The 17,497-nt window shown below is 51.2% G+C and overlaps 1 protein-coding gene and 1 pseudogene across 2 annotated transcripts in view; both read right to left on the reverse strand.

The window, feature by feature from the left end:
- Positions 1 to 17,497, reverse strand: part of LOC139260323 (cilia- and flagella-associated protein 46) — a 681,403-nt gene that overhangs the window by 497,677 nt on the left and 166,229 nt on the right. For both annotated transcript variants that reach the window (XR_011592768.1, XM_070876797.1), the window contains exon 18: positions 618 to 830. Coding sequence is in view for 1 of the 2 variants with exons in the window: in XM_070876797.1 (XP_070732898.1) it covers positions 618 to 830 (213 nt within the window). In the remaining variant the exon portion in view is untranslated. The remainder of the gene's footprint in view (positions 1 to 617; positions 831 to 17,497) is intronic.
- Positions 8,460 to 8,593, reverse strand: LOC139260604 (U2 spliceosomal RNA; annotated as a pseudogene).

A 17,497-nucleotide genomic window follows, 5' to 3' on the forward strand; every position in this document is an offset into this window, starting at 1 on the left:
GTGCCCCCCTCTTTTAAGCTCCCTCCAAAACAAACTGTAGAGGTGTATAAACTGCCGCTTGCAATTCCAGCCATGGCACAGCAGTACACATTCATTTACAGGTGACAGCATCTTTAAATAAGCATAAAGGCCATTGGCATGCAAATCAGAGTTTCAGGCACACATACATTAATTTCTAAACTTACTATTCTTCATTTGAAGGGGGTTCAGATAATAATCCTGCTAAATTACCTGCAAAAAAATCTTCTGGCTCTCACATAGGGTTTAATTCTGCCTGCTAAATTTAAATATGCTGATGCCTTTAAGGCTGAGAATGCACCCATACTTCCTCTTGTCTTCATAGCTGTGGCTTAAAATGCCCCACAATTGCATCCATATGGAGTCTCCTTTATTTAAATTAGGCACAAGACCAAATGTAGGTGTTTAGCTTCTGGTAGTGCAGCCACCCAAGAACTCGTGTTAAGAATGAAAGCAAATCTTCCTCGATTCCGAGGGACTGCCTATGATGATGTGTGTTGATTCACACTTCCAGTGCATTCCACACGGATTGCATTGGGGCAGTGCTGGGAGAGGAAACCTGGCCCTGTATAATTCAGCATTAGACAAGTAAAACTTACCCACAATGTCCTGTTTGCTTTAATTTATCAAGTACTGTCCAGAATGGTTCAACAAGCTCCTTGTATCTCCCAGCAACTAATAGGTGGTTGTTATAATTCCACAGGTAGATTGCTGCATTACACACAATTATTGCTTCATTTAATTGCATGCCCAGGTCTGCAGCTCGCAGAAAGTTCTTGGTAGCATAATGAGACAGAGAATCTATCCAATTTCTGAAAATAAACACGATAAAACATGAGAGATGAATTTTACTTTTTATCCCCTATATCTGTATCGATATGCATTGTGCATATTTTTGTATTGTCTTGGCACCCTGAACTAATTTTGGTGCTATGAATCATGTGCCATTATTTTCGTATACAAAGAGTAGATTTTACACTCCTGTATTTTATAGTCTCTTGAACACTCTTAGTTCAATTTAACTATTTATTCTGGAGATTTCAATCAGCCATGCGCAGTTAAAATGGGGTTCCTCATACAGCCAGTATCTTAATTACAGATCAAGGGTGCCATACCTCCTAGCTAGAGGGCACTATACATTATATCATTACACCTTTCCTTTGACTTCAACTGCATCATCGATGCGGCTGGACGATCCAACAGAGCCGACAGCAAACTGGACGCCACGTCCAAACTCCTGATGGATGCGGTAAAAGATGCCAAGCTGTGCGACGTCTTCAGCAACCCTGCAGACGGAGCACCGCGCAGATACACCTGGTCAAGACCAGACGGGTCCGTCCGTTCCAGAATTGTCTTCCTGTTTGTGTCCCACACGCTCAAGGTCAGATCCACCGACGTCACGCCGGTGTCCTTCTCTGACCACTGCTTCCTACTGGCCGACTGTCGCCCACAGGAAAACCAGAAAGTTGGCAGAGGGATATGGAAGCTGAACGTGAAACTGTTGACTCCGGAAAACGTTGAGGAACTCAAGAGGGATTACAAAGGTTGGAGAACTGTAAAACCCCTCTGCGATTCCCTGATGCACTGGTGGGAAACAATCAAGACGAACATCAAGAGGTTCTTCATCCTCAAAGGTGTTCAGGAGGCGAGAGGGAGACAGAGGGAATTGTCCCAACTCCAGACGAATATGCAAAACCTGCTCCTGTTGCAGTCGATGGGGGTCGATGTCGCGGAGGAACTCGAAGAGGTGAAGGGCCAGCAAGCCTCACTCTTTGCCTCGGAGTCCTCCAAGATCATCTTCCGCTCCAGAGTCCGCTCCGTCGAGCAGGATGAGACGTGCTCGCGCTTCTTCTTCCAAAAGGTACACAGGGGGAGCTCTGTGATCACCAGCCTAAAGGAAGAAGACGGTTCTGTGACGTCTTCGCAGCCTGACATGCTGAGGATCAGCAAATCCTTCTATGCCAGGCTGTACGACGTCAAGCCCACAGACCGCACGGCCTCCCAGTCTTTCCTGTCGTCTATTTCGGAGGTCTTAGACGACGGCAAGCGAGAGAGTCTGGACCACCCGCTAACCCTGGACGAGCTGACAAAGGCCGTCCGGTCCTTCGAGACGAATAAAACTCCTGGAAGCGACGGCTTACCGGTCGAGTTGTATTCGGCTCTGTGGGACTGGATGGGCCCAGACCTGCTGGAAGTGTACGGAGGTATGCTTCTGGCCGGCAGCATGTCAGAATCGATGAGGAAAGGCATCATCACCCTCATCTACAAGCAGAAGGGGGAGAGGGAGGAAATCAAAAACTGTCGGCCCATTTCGCTGCTCAATGTGGACTACAAGATCCTGTCAAAGGTCATCGCCAACAGGGTCAAGTCTGCTCTTGAGCTGGTGATTCACCCGGACCAGACCTGCGCTGTCCCCGGCAGGAAGATCTCTGATAGCCTCGCGCTACTCAGAGATACCATCGCCTACGTGCGGGACAGGAGGGTGGACACCTGCTTAATCAGCTTAGACCAGGAGAAAGCCTTTGACAGGATATCGCACACGTACCTGATGGACGTGCTCTCCAAAATGGGGTTTGGGGAGGGTATCCGCAATTGGGTCAAACTGCTCTACACAGACATCAGTAGTGCAGTTCTAATCAACGGGTGGGAAACTCAAAGCTTTCCAATCAGATCTGGAGTCAGGCAAGGCTGTCCTCTCTCGTCTGTCTTGTTTGTGTGTTGTATCGAGCCCTTTGCCGAGTCCATCAGGAAGGATGCGGGCATTAGAGGGGTGACGATCCCAGGCAGCGGAGGCGCTCAGGTCAAGACCTCCGTGTACATGGACGACGTCGCCGTCTTTTGCTCGGATCCGCAGTCGGTCCGCAGGTTGCTCGCAATCTGCGACCATTTGAACTGGCCTCGGGAGCAAAGGTCAATCGCACTAAGAGCGAGGCCATGCTCTTTGGCCACTGGACCGACCGAGCCTCCATTCCCTTCACCGTCAAGCCAGATTTCCTGAAGGAGCTGGGAATATGGTTCAGAGCGGACGGGGCGTGCGCCAAAAACTGGGACGAGCGTATTGCCAAGGTCAAACAGAAACTGGCATTTTGGGAGCAGCGCTCCCTTTCCATCACAGGCAAGAACTTGGTCATCAGGAGTGAGGTGCTCTCGGTGTTGTTGTATGTGGCGCAGGTCTGGCCCATCTCACGCTCCTGCGCCGCGGCAGTCACCCGAGCCGTCTTCCACTTTGTCTGGAGGTCCAAAATGGACTGTGACCGTAGAGACACGATGTACAAATCTCTGGACAGTGGAGGAAAGGACGTTCCGAACGTGGCCCTCATCCTGATGGCCACCTTTGTGTGCGGCTGCATCAAGCTATGCACAGCCCCCCAGTACGCAAACACCAAGTGTCACTACGTGTTTAAACTGTGACCCTTCCCCACCGTGCCTTTGCGGCGACTGCACCAATTTTAAATGCGTCCCTCAGCACGTATTCCTGGATCTTGGATTGCGCCAGTCTGCAACATGCGGACGTGGTCATCTCCTTGTTCTGGAAAACCAGCAAGTTTCGGCAAGACCAAAGAGCGTCTTTGACCGAGTTGATGGCCCTCCAGCAGCAGGTGATGTCTGTCTCGGTGTGTGTCCCTGGGAACAGCCCGTAGAGCAGAGAGTCCTGTGTTACGGAGCTGCTTGGGATGAACCTCGACAGCAACCACTGCATCTCTTTCCAGACCTACGTTGCAAAGGCGCAATCCTGAAGGAAATGGGTGACAGTCTCGTCCGCCCCGCAGCCGGCCCGGGGGCACCGTGCCGTGCTGCTGAGGCGTCGGCTGTGCATGAACACTCTGACGGGTAGGGCCCTCCTCACCGCCAACCAAGCTACGTCTTGGTGCTTGTGTGTAAGCTCTGGCGATGAGACGTTCTGCCAAATGAGTTCGATAGCCTGCTCAGGGAACCGCCTGACAGGGTCCACCCTCTCCTTCTTTCGTAGGGCGTCCAGGACCTTACGTGCTGACCACTGTTTTATGGCTTTGTGGTCAAACGGGTTTTTTGTGAAAAACTTTTCCACGAAGGACAGGTGGACAGGTATGGTCCAGCTGGTGGGGCCGTTTCGCGGCAGCATGGCCAGGCCCATCCTTCGCAACACCGGGGACAGGTAGAACCTCAGCACGTAGTGACACTTGGTGTTTGCGTACCTGGGGTCTGTGCACAGCTTGATGCAGCCGCACACAAAGGTGGCCATCAGGATGAGGGCCACGTTCGGAATATCCTTTCCTCCACTGCCCAGAGATTTGTACATTGTGTCTCTGCGGACACATTCCATTTTGGACCTCCAGACAAAATGGAAGACGGCCCGGGTGACTGCCGCGGCACAGGAGCGAGAGATGGGCCAGACCTGTGCCACGTGTAGCAACCCCGAGAGCACCTTACTCCTGATGACCAGGTTCTTTCCTGCCATGGAGAGGAAGCACAGCTTCCACCATCCCAGTTTTTGCTTCACCTTGACGATACGCTCTTCCCAGTTTTTGGCGCATGCCCCGTCCGCTCCGAACCATATTCCCAACACCTTCAGGTAATCTGGCTTAACGGTGAAGGGAATAAAGGATCGGTCGGTCCAGTTGCCAAAGAGCATGGCCTCGCTTTTGCTGCAATTGACCTTCGCTCCCGAGGCCAGTTCAAACTGGTCGCAGATTGTGAGCAATCTTCCTGTGAGCATACTTCCTGATGGACCCGGCAAAGGGCTCGATACAACACACAAACAAAACAGACGAGAGGACAGCCTTGCCTGACTCCAGATCCGATTGGAAAGCTTTCAGTTTCCCACCCGTTGATTAGAACTGCGCTACTGATGTCTGTGTAGAGCAGTTGGATCCAATTGCGGATACCCTCCCCAAACCCCATTTTGGAGAGCACGTCCATCAGGTACGTGTGCGATATCCTGTCAAAGGCCTTCTCCTGGCCTAAGCTGATTAAGCAGGTGTCCACCCCCCTGTCCCGCACGTAGGCGATCGTATCCCTGAGTAGCGCCAGGCTATCAGAGATCTCCCTGCCGGGGACAGCGCAGGTCTGGTCCGGGTGAATCACCAGCTCAAGAGCAGACTTGACCCTGTTGGCGATGACCTTTGACAGGATCTTGTAGTCCACAATGAGCAGCGAAATGGGCCGCCAGTTTTTGATTTCCTCCCTCTCCCGCTTCTGCTTGTAGATGAGGGTGATGATGCCTTTCCTCATTGATTCTGGCATACTGCCAGCCAGAAGCATACCCCTGTACACTTCCAGCAGGTCTGGGCCCATCCAGTCCCACAGAGCCGAATACAACTCGACCGGTAAGCCGTCGCTTCCCGGAGTTTTACTCGTCGCAAGAGACCGGACAGCCTTTGTCATCTCGTCCAGAGTTAACGGGTGGTCCAGACACTCCCGCTCACTGTTGTTTAGGACCTCCGTTATAGACGACAGGAACGACTGGGAGGCCACACGGTCTGTGGGCTTGACGTCATACAGCCTGGCATAGAAGGATTTGCTGATCCTCAGCATGTCAGGCTGCGAAAAAGTCACAGAACCGTCTTCTTCCTTTAGGCTGGTGATCACAGAGCTCCCCCTGTGTACCTTTTGGAAGAAGAAGTGCGAACGCGTCTCATCCTGCTCGACGGAGCGGACTCTGGAGCGGAAAATGATTTTGGAGGACTCTGAGGCAAAGAGCGAGGCTTGCTGGCCCTTCACCTCTTCGAGTTCCTCCGCGACATCGACCCCCATCGACTGCAACAGGACCAGGTTTTGCATGCTCTTCTGGAGTTGGGACAATTTTCTCTGTCTCCCTCTCGCCTCCTGAACACCTTTGAGGATGAAGAACCTCTTGATGTTTGTCTTGATTGTTTCCCACCAGTGCATCAGGGAATCGCAGAGGGGTTTTACGGTTCTCCAACCTTTGTAATCCCTCTTGAGTTCCCCCACGATTTCCGGAGTCAACAGTTTCACGTTCAGCTTCCATATCCCTCTGCCAACTTTTTGGTTTTCCTGTGCGCAACAGTCGGCCAGTAGGAGGCAGTGGTCAGAGAAGAACACTGGCGTGACGTCGGTGGATCTGACCTTGAGTGTGTGGGACACGAACAGGAAGTCTATTCTGGAACAGGCGGACCCGTCTGGTCTCGACCAGGTGTATCTGCGCGGTGCTCGGTCTGCAGGGTTGCTGAAGACGTCGCACAGCTTGCCGTCTTTTACCGCATCCATCAGGAGTCTGGACGTGGTGTCCAGCTTGCTGCCAGCTCTGCTGGATCGTCCAGCCGCATCGATGATGCAGTTGAAGTCACCGTCCAGAATGACCGGCCTGGACGTCGCCAGCAGCAGTGGGAGCTGCTGGAAGAGGGCCAGCCGCTTGCTTCTGAGAGGCGAGGCATACACGTTAATTAGCCTTCGAGGGGAATTTTTGTACATTACATCTGCTACGAGGAGGCGGCCGCCCACCACCTCCTTAACTTCGGTGATGGTGAAGTGGCCTCCCCGCAGCAGAATGCCTAGTCCAGAAGACCGGCAGTCGTTGCCTCCTGACCATACGGATGGTCCATGGGCCCACCATCGTGACCACTGCCGGTAACTGCTGGAGTGCGGCAGACCGTACTCCTGCAAGAACAGCAGGTCTGCTTTGACCTTGGCGAGGTACCCCAAGGTGGAAACACATCGTGTAGTGGATTTTACGCTATGCACGTTAATAGTAGCAATTTTTAAATCCATTTTAACGTTACTGTTTACAGTTACAAAGATTACACTTCAAATAAATCGTCCTTTAAGTCCGAGTCTGCCCAGTGGCCACTGCCGGCATGCATAGGTTATTACAATAAAAGTCTACTGCACCTGGGCCGGCGTGGTTGTCATCCTCTGCCATGGGAGTGTTTCGACCAGGGGACTGCTGCAGTGCTGCGATAAAGTCCGATATGTCCTCTGCACTGTCCTCACCTGGTGTTGGTGGTTCCCTCTTTTCATCAGTCGTGTCGGTCTCGAGCTGGTGTGCTTCGATTGCTGTGTCACTCCCGGTATTCCGGAGGTGGGGTGTGCTGGGCACTTCGCTGCTCCCGTTATCCCGGAGCTGGTCTGCGTTGGTCACTTCTTTGCTCCCGGTGTTCCGGAGCTCGTGTGTGCTGGGCGCTTCGCTGCTCCCGGGTTCCCGGAGCGGGTCTGCGCTGGTCGCTTAACTGCTCCCAGTCGTCTGTGGCTGTGGGTTGGCGTATTGCCTCTTGTTTTGGTGGCGGTATTGAGGGGCTTTGTCTCGCCTTTTCTCATCAGACGAGCTGCCGTCGCTGCTGTCTGTCGTGGACGTTAGCCGCCTCTTCCGTGTCGTTTCTGCAGGGGCCCTTGCTTGCCTGTTCTTCTCACGCTTGCGGGTCTTTTTCTTGACGGTCTCCCATCCCGCTTCATTGTCTGCTGTCTCCTCGTTCCTGGGGGAGAGCTTCACTGCTGGCTGCTGGTGTCTCTCAGCTCGCCGTAGTAGGCTTCTCTTCCTCACCGACTCATTCCGAGTCCACGAGGGCGGTTGCTTCTTTGCCCAGGGCATTGGTCGGGGGGAGGGTGTGGGTCTCCTCTGGAGTGCTGTGTTCCTCAGCTTCCTCCTCCTCTCGTGCAATGTTCTTAGCTGCCTGCGCATAGCTGAGGTTGCATTTGGGGCAGTTTTTGTAAAGGTGCCCAGCCAGACCACAGAGGTTGCAGCACTTGGTCTCCTTACAGTCCTTTGTCTGGTGGCCTTCGTTCTTGCAGTTTCGGCAGATGACAGTTTTGCAGGTTGCCGCCACATGGCCTGCTTTCCCGCAGGCCCGGCACACACTGGGTTGGCCAGCATACACCATGTAGCCCCGACTTCCTCCGATGGCAAAGCTGGAGGGGGGGTGCAGGATGGTTCTGCTGGCGTCCACGTTCATGGTGACCTGGATCTGGCACTTGCTGGTCCAAATCCCGTGCAAGTCTTTCAAGTCGCTGCTGTTTCCTGCCCCTGGCAAGGAAAGTCAGCACATCAATGACCGGGATGTGGGGGTTGTACATCTGCACGTGATAGTGCGTCTTCTCTGCGACGGGAGGGTGAACAGTGGCTCCCAAGTCAGCACTGAGCGCAGCGGTTCACTCGCCTCCTTCAGTCCCTTCAGGAACTTCAGGCATAGGGTGACGGTTCTGAAGGTCACACCAAAGTAATCTCTCTTCGTGAGGTCCTGCAAGGCGAATACGTCGGCGACTTTCATGTCACATGTTCCCAGCAGGATTTTCTTCACGAAAAGGTCCCGGTTGATCGTTGTCTGTCCATCCACTTTCTTTACCATCACTCGGATGGTGTTGGCCACCATCCGGGTCGCAGATTCCTCCTTTCGATGTGTATTTTGGCCGAAGCCTTCAATCTGTTGTGGTGCCAGTCCGGCACCTTGGCGGGCCTCCGGGCCCGCCCACTGGTCGGTCGACATGCAGATTTTCCTCTTCTCTCCAATTGGCGCTTGGCCCAAGCCAAAAGGCCAGAGCCAGCAAAACTGGAAAAACGAGTTTCTGCAATCAGTCAATTTGCATATGAATGCCCAATCAACAGATATTACACTTGATCCTAGCCAAAAGGCCGAGAAGCGACAGCCTTTGAACAGCAATGCATGAAAAGAGCCAGCACTCTCTTTCAGGCAAAGCCTCAGGCAATTCTGGTGAGCTTGTTGCGTGATCGAATCCATATTTTGTGGCAAAGTTTGTGAATTATTGTGAGTTGAACGGAGGTCCATTATCAGATTGAACCTTGTCTGGAATACCGTGGTTAGAGAAGTGTTTCTTGAGGTGTACGATGATGACAGTGGCATCTTTCTCTCTGTGCAGATTGACTATCTTGAAATAGTCTGAGTAGTAGTCCACTGTGCTTTGCCATCGAGTGTGAATATGTCACAACTAATCTTTTCACATGGTTTCTGAGGGAGGGCGTGACTTATCAATGGCTCTTTTGGTTGGCTTGATTGATAGGTGTTGCACATTTCACACTTTGAAACGTAGGGGCCGAAATTGAGGCCTTACTGCCCACTGCCTCCAACATTCCTCCTCAAGTTGCGCCCAGTGCCAGTTTCCATTTGATCTGGAGCGGGTGGGAGAAGAGAACCGCCGGGAACCACCCGCTGATGTCAGCGGATTGCTAAGTGGCACAACTAATGTCCCGCCCACCGAAATGCCAGATTGGTGCGGGCAAGAGTCGGCGCCAGAATGGGGGTGGTCCGCTGCGAGGAGGTTGGTCTATCCCCGACGGTGAGTATGAAGAGCTGAAAAAAAAGGTTAGTAAACAATTTTAATATTTTTTCTTTACAGCGAATTACCTTGATGGGGGTGCCCGGAAGGTCTTCCGATGGCTTTTTTTAATGCTTTTTATTTGCAGCTCTTCAACCCTCCATAGGCCCGACTCCATCCTTGGCGGCACTTGGGCGGCAGGCGCCTTTGCTGCCGAGAATGAGATCTCCCACCTGTTGCCGCCCAGATTGATGGTGTAAGTTCCTCTTTTGCCGCCGGCCGTCCTTTCAAGGATCTTTTTGCCGAAAACCCCGTCCAGAGTACTGTCAGGTATCTCGGCAGCCATCGGCGGTCCTTTGAGTGGCACTTGGCCTTCACCAATTTTGGCCCCATATACTTTTATATCACTGTTCGGTCCAGGCCAGTAAACTGATTCTCTGGCACGTCAAAGAGTGCTCGTGACACCAGTGTGAGCAGCATGAAGTCGCAGACAATTTCAGGCGGGCATTCAGGTGTCGTTTCTGACCATCCTGTTGTGATTTGTTGTATAATCAGTTGTCATCTGGAGTCGCATGCAGTTGGGCATTGTATGTTAGTCAGTCCTTGTTTGGAGAGTGGGAGAAAGTCCACCATGTAGATGCATTCCACTGCAATTTCAGTTGGTGATCTCTCCATGTTTTTGAGGTATGTGTGCGAGAAGTTATCTGTTCGGTACATTTCTTTTCCTGGTTGATACTTTATTTTGACGTCTTATTGGTTGAGTCGAATGAGCAAACGTTGTAGCCGCTTGAGTGCTGTAGATTTCTGGGGCAGGACTGATGCCAAATGGCATTCTATTATATCGATATCGTCCCCATGGAAGCTGGAAGGTCGTGGGCTAGGAGGACTCTGTGTCTAGTTCACATTGCAAGAAACCCTCCTTGCAGTCTGCTTTAGTGAAGATGTTTACATTTGACATCTGTGCCAAGATGTCGTCAATTACAGGAAGTGGATAGTGTCCACGTTTCAGGGCATTGTTCAGATGTTAAGGGGGGATACATACTCATATCTTTCCATTTGGCTTTTGTACAGTCACTAGACTGGATACACCACATGTTGGTCCCTCAGCGTTGCACCTCGTGATATTGCTGTGGCCATCTTTTTTTTCAGCCACTGCCCCTCGCTGCAGCAGGGACACCATCTTGCCTCGAGATCGACTGCCTTGATCCGACTGGGGTAAAGCCTGCAGGGTTCTCTTAAAGGAGACCTGCAACCAACTGAACTTAAAGAGACATTGTATGCATGGCATCAATGTAACAAACCGATTAAGATTGTGAACAAAATGTTGTTGCGAATTGTTGGTATTATTCCGAATGTAAAGAACAAAATGTTGTTGCGAGATGTCGGGAATAGAGTGTCCCCAAAAGTAGCAAGCGAGCAACCTCAGGAGGGTGAAGGCACTGATCCTGATACCCTGCCCCAGGTCTATCCCACGCTGCAGGCACCTGATGGCACTACTCGCCACGGACCCAGAAACCTAAAACGGCGCCAATACGCGCAGTCGGCCACCATTGCCCACCACCCGGGTGGAGACGGTGCAGCCCCCAGATCCAGTCACTACCTCGGCCATGTCCGGGAGCAAAAGGTTCGAACCAACGAGTTCCCCAAACAGGACCTGGTTAGAGAGCAGGCAGAAAACTCTGCAGCCCTCAAAGGAGGACAGGGAGGCCACACACATCTGTGGCTCTGCCCACCACTAGGCAACAGCAAAGGCCCCCAGTCCTGGCTAGGTGAGCAAACCAAGTCCACCTCGCTAGCAGGGGGCGCAACGTCGCCATCAGACGACTAGAACCCCGTCTGGTTGTTCTGGAACGAGCGTCCTCGCATACCTGTACTGCTACCTCAGTACTGACCATGACTGAATCATGAATGCAATCTACCCAATCCTGGCGCACGACCATAAAAGGTAACGAATGTAAGTCACTGAACCAAGGTGTCACGATACAAACTGTACAAAAATTTTTTTTCTTCCTTTCTTTGTACTTGCACTATGTCCGATCCTGTATGTTAATGTAACGCTGCATGATCTCGCTGTGGGGGGAGTGGGGGGGAAATGGATGTATGTAGCCATGGACACACACATGGATCACACCCAGAACCCACTGGATCCTCCACTGCATCATCGAACCATCCAATCTGGTAACCACCACCCAACGTTGTGGCAAAAGGACTTGGGGGTTAACAGGGAGAGAGCCAAACCAAAGCACAGCCAAGCTGCAAGGGTTATTGGCACTTCAGTCTGGGGAGAGCTAAGCCAGAGCACATAGTGCAAAAATAAATGGCACAAAGGACTTGAGGGAGAGTGATGTTGTATATGCAGACTATGGATGTATTCGCTGTGTAGTCACTGTGTGGTTGCATAAGATGGAGTCTTGTTTACCTGATGTACTATCAATAAGGTTTACACTGTGTATAGACATGCTTGCACCACTAGAGGGTGCAACTGGTGGAGACCGGGGGTTTCCTGCCCTGGTGGCAGGGCCCAGTATAAAAGGCTGCACACCATGCTTGTGCCTCACTCTGGAGTTTGGAATAAAGGACCAAGGTCAGTCACTACAGTTTGAGTACAACACATTGCCTCGTGGAGTCATTCATAAGTACATCACAGACATGATACTGGTGAACCTTTGTTCCACCGCCTCTAAGGCAAGTATATCCTTCCTCAGATAAGGAGACCAAAACTGTGCACAGTACTCCAGGTGTGGTCTTCCCAAAGCCCTGTACAATTGCAGTCTGCCCTCTCAGGTGGATGTAAAAGATCACATGGCACTATTTCAAAGAAGAGTTTAACGTCTCATCCGAAAGAGTTATCCCCGGGGTTCTGGCAAATATTTATCCCTCAATCAACATAACAAAACAATTTATCTGGTCATTATCACATTGTTGCTTGTGGGAGTTGCTTGTGCGCAAATTGGCTGCTGCGTTTCCCACATTACAACAGTGACGAATGTAAAGCGCTTTGAGATGTCAGGTGGTCGTGAAAAGTGTTATATAAAGGCAAGTATTTTTTATGTAGATAAACACAAACTTTTTTTAGTATACACACATACATATACACACACACACATACATATACCTACATGATCTCATTGAATGGCGGAACAGGCTCAAGGGGCTGAATGGCCTCCTGTTGCTGTGTTCCTATGACAGGGAGAGGAACCAGTAAATGGGGGGGGGGATAGGGGAGGGGCACCAGTAAATGGGATATTGGGGAGGGGCACCAGTAAATGGGGCATTGGGAGGGGCTCCAGTAAATGAGGGGGGATAGGGGAGAGGCACTAGTAAATGGGGGATAGGGGAACCAGCCCACACTGCAATGTGTGCACACTAGGTCCGTGTAGCAGAGCAGGTCTCCAGTCATCCTGGTTCAACCCTTGCCACTGAATAAAGGCCTGCCTCTGTCTAGCCCGTGTGGTGGCTGTTGTGCAACGGTCACCACACGTTAAAAAAATCCACGCACAGATTTCTTCCACCACCTCAATTGGCGTTCAGGACTGGAACATCGGGTTCTTCATTGAAACATCTGTGAACTCATGTGGAAGCAAGTCATCCTAGTTCAAGTGACCGCCTATGATGATGATGATGAGACGGGATACCCAATCTGTCGGTTCAACAACTTTCGTGATGATTTGTCATTCTTCCAAATGATCGAGTTCCTCTTTCAGCGTTTGTTTGATCACTATTCATCATCATCACTATTCATCATGGATGCAATTGTGGCTTAAAATGCCCCACAATTGCATCCATGTGGAGTCTCCTTTATTTAAGTTAGGCACAAGACCAAATTTAGGTGTTTAGCTTCTGGTAGTGCAACACCCAAGAACTCGTGTGAAGAGTGGAAGCAAATCTTCCTCGATTCCGAGGGACTGCCTATGATGATGAATATTGATTCACACTTCTAGTGCATTCCACATGGATTGCATTGGGACAGTGCTGGGAGAGGGAAATGGGCAGAAGAGACCTCCCCCAGGAGACAAAAAGAACCTTGCTCCAAATTGCAGAGGAGATCAACAGTAAGGTGTATTCAGGAGGACCGCAAACATTTCAATGATCTCATTAGATCTGGAAAGGTAAGTCCAAAGGCACACTCAACTTCATCCTGCTCTGCCTTTCATCACATCCCCATCACTCTGCCTTCCCAACCCTACTCCTGCACATCACTACTCACATCAACAAACCTTGCACCTTCACCCATCCCTGTATCTCTATCTACATTATCACATCCCCATCTTACTAGCTACCCCTCACACTCAGCCTCATCCTAATGCAATCATGCTAACTAACAACAGGCAAGGAGGCCACTTGCCATTGCCACCCCAATCCATCATAGTCTCCCTCTAAAGATGTAGACCATCGATTCCTTGCACTCATTCCATCACTCTCACGCAACCTTTCTTTCTTTCCCTCCTTGCAGGAGAAGAGAGCACACAGTAAGAGGGAGAGGGAGAGAACTGGAGGTGGGCCTCCATCATTTGCCACACTCACAACAGCAGAGAAGGCTGTGTTGCAAGTATCGGGAGTGGCCGATCAGCTGGAAGTGGGAGATGGAGAGAGGGGGACATCTCAGCAACCTGGTAACAGAATTACATATCATACAGCTACATGGCATACATCAGTCACTCATATGGGGATTGATGTTATCGGCCACTGAATGGTCATCATGTGCATAATGGTATGTATATCTCTCTTCATGTGGCATTCCTATCTCATATCTTTACTCCGCACAAGTCCATCAAGAGCCCCCCCACCACTGTCCACGAGGAAGAGGAAGACGACTCTTCAGAGGAGCCTCCAGCATCTGAGGGTGCACGTCACATGAGCGCACCCAGCACCAGCACAGACGCACACCTCGGTGAGTGCCACACGAGATAGAGTAGTATTGTCACCGGCTCCATCACAAGTCACAAGTGAGCAAGAGGAGATGGTGGAGACAGGCACAGCAGTGGAGACTCCTCGCCGGAAGGCGCAGGATGCTCCAACTCTGCTCAGCCGCATGCAGATGCTGAACCTCAGGGGCCATCCAGAAAGAGGGCGATCCTGGAGATGCAGGAAGAAGTGCAGGAGGCTCTGACAGGTTTTGCGACTGTGATGTCTGCAAATGTTCAGAGAATGGAGGAGTCCATAACCAACATGAGGATCACCATGTCACAAGCGATGGTGACTGTCGGCTCTTCCATGGATAGGATGGCCACCTGCACGGAGAACTAATGCGCCACTCACAGGAGCACATGGTCTCTATGGCGAATAGATGGCTATCTATGCAGCATAGATGGCAGAGGCTCATAGATCTCCTGCCTAGGACGGATGTCAGCATAGACGTGGCCCCACTGATGTGCAGCAAGGTGCTCTCTAGCTTCTTGCTAGCAGGGATGTCTGGGTGACTAATGAGAGGGATGATGGTGAGAGTGAGATGTGGGTACCTCTCAAAGCGCTGACGCTTCTCCTCCAGTGAGAACCCCAGATGACTCCCCGGATGCACAGTTGCAGTAGGAGCATAATTTGGCGAGGCCACCACAGGCTCCAATACCCAGAGGACGTCCACCGAGAGTGTCTAAGCAGTCTCAGCAGGAAAGTGAGCATGCTGCCTCTACCTCTGCTGAAGCCACAGGGATAGCACCTCATAGAAGCACATGGAAGAGAAAGATGACACACAAGTAGATTCACAAGGCTAGGCACTTCTTTGTTTTAGTCAATGTTAATATCAAGTTTCCGTCAATATATTGTCATCCATAAAAATCTTTATTTTCCCATCATTTGTATGCACCTTTGGAGTGGCTTAGAGAGTTGCAGTGAATGGTAAGACATAATGGTACCTCCAGCAATACTGGTCTGTGTGAAAGGAATGACTTGGTTATTGTAGAGATGCTTTATGTGTTGCAGTGGGGTGGTGCCAATCTGGAGCACCATGTGGCAGCCATATGGTTACACTGCGTAAAGTTAAATAAATCTGGACATGATGAGGCCATCCCTGGCCTCCTGGGCAGCAATGAGCTCGGGCCCACAGGTTCCTCCAGCTCCTGCTACTCCTCGTCTTCCAGCTGATGCTCCTCTTTCTCCTCCTGCTCCTTCTCCGCTGAAGAGTCTGTGGGCTCAGTGTCTTGCTCCTCATGCAGTGCTTATCCTCACTGTTGCACTATGTTGTGCAGGACGCAGCAGACCACGACAATTCTGGAGACCGTGGCTGGTGCATACGGAAGGGCTCCTCCAGATCTGTCAAGGCATCTGAAGTGTATTTTTAGCATGCTTATTATCTGCTCTATGACCCAATCTCTCACTATTTAAAAAATACTTTGCTTTTCTATTTTTCCGACATTATATTCCTACACTAGGCATGTTCTTGCCTAGTCACTTAGCCTGTCTATATCTCCTTGTAGCCTCTTTGCATCCTCCACACAACTTACATTCCCACCTAGCTTTGTATCATCAGCAAACTTGGATATATTACATTTGGTCCCCTCATCCAAATCATTGATATAGATTGTGAATAGCTGGGGCCCAAGCACTGATCCTTGCGGTACCCCACTAGTTACAGACTGACAACCTGAAAATTACCTGTTTATTCCTACTCTCTGTTTTCTGTCCATTAACCACCCCTCAAATCCATGCTAGTATATTACCCCCAATCCCATTGCCCTGATTCCTGTGTCCCATTGCCTGTGTCACAAGTCACAACTGAGCAAGAGGAGATGGTGGGGACAGCCAAAGCAATGGCGACTCCTCGCCGGAGGGCGCAGGATGCTTTCAGCTCTGCTCAGCGGCATGCAGATGCTGAGCCTTGGGGACCATCCAGAAAGAGGGTGATCCTTGAGGTGCAGCAAGAAGTACAGTAGGCTTTGACAGGTTTTGCGACCGCGATGTCTGCAAATGTGCAGAGAATGGAGGAGTCCATCTCCAACATGAGCACCACCATCTCGTAGGTGAAGACAACAATAGGCTCTACCATGGATAGGATGGCCACCTGCATGGAGCTGCTCATCATCGGCAGTCCCTCAACTGCTTCCACTCTAAAAGGGAGTTCTCAGATGACTGAACAGTCCAATATGGGAATTACAGTCTCTGTTACAGGTAGGACAGATAGTCATTGAAGGAAAGGATGGGTGGGGAGTCTGGTTTGCCACACACGCTTTCCGCTGCCTGCTCTTGTTTTCTGCATGCTCTCAGCGACGAGACTCGAGGTGCTCAGCGCCCTCCCGGATGCTCTTCCTCCACTTAGGGCAGACTTTGGCCAGGGATTCCCAGGTGTCGGTGGGGATGTTGCATTTTATCAAGGAGGCTTTGAGGGTGTCCTTGAAACGTTTCCTCTGCTCACCTGGGGCTCGCCTGCTGTGTAGGAGTTCTGAGTAGAGCGCTTGCTTTGGGAGTCTTGTGTTAGGCATGCGAACAATGTGGCCCGCCCAATGGAGCTGGTCGAGTGTGGTCAGTGCTTCGATGCTGGGGACTACGCAACAACGTTAGAGTCCTCGATCAGGCCTGATCGAGGACGCTAACGTTGGTGCGTCTGTCCTCCCAGGGGATTTGCAAGATCTTGCAGAGACATCGTTGGTGGTATTTCTCCAGCGATTTGAGGTATCTACTGTATATAGTCCACGTCTCTGAGCCACACAGGAGAGTGGGTATCACCATAACCCTGTAAACCATAAGCTTGGTGCCAGATTTGAGGGCCTGATCTTCGAACACTCTCTTCGTCATGCGGCCAAAGGCTGCGCTTGCGCAAAGGAGGTGGTGTTGAACCTCGTTGTCGATGTCTGCCCTTGCTGATAATAGGCTCCCGAGGTATGGAAAGTGGTCCACATTGTCCAGGGCCATGCCATGGATCTTGATGATTGGGGGACAGTGCTGTGTGGCGGGGTCAGTTTGGTGAAGGACCTTTGTCTTATGGATGTTTAGTGTAAGGCCCATGCTTTCTTACGCCTCGGTGAATATGTTGACTACGACTTGGAGTTCAGCCTTTGAATGTGCGCAGGCGCAAGCGTCGTCCGTATACTATAGCTCGACGACAGAGGATGGGCGACCTTGGATCTGGCCTGGAGGCGATGAAGGTTGAACAGGTTCCCACTGGTTCTGTACTTTAGTTCCACTCCAGCGGGGAGCTTGTTGAGTGTGAGGTGGAGCACTGCAGCGAGGAAGATCGAGAGAGGGTTGGCGTGATGACGCAGCCCTGCTTGACCCCGGTCCGGACATAGATAGGGTCTGTAGTGGATCCATTGGTCAGGATCACGGCTTGCATGTCATCGTG

This window comes from Pristiophorus japonicus, chromosome 3, assembly GCF_044704955.1.
Source record: "Pristiophorus japonicus isolate sPriJap1 chromosome 3, sPriJap1.hap1, whole genome shotgun sequence".
Taxonomy (NCBI): domain Eukaryota; kingdom Metazoa; phylum Chordata; class Chondrichthyes; family Pristiophoridae; genus Pristiophorus; species Pristiophorus japonicus.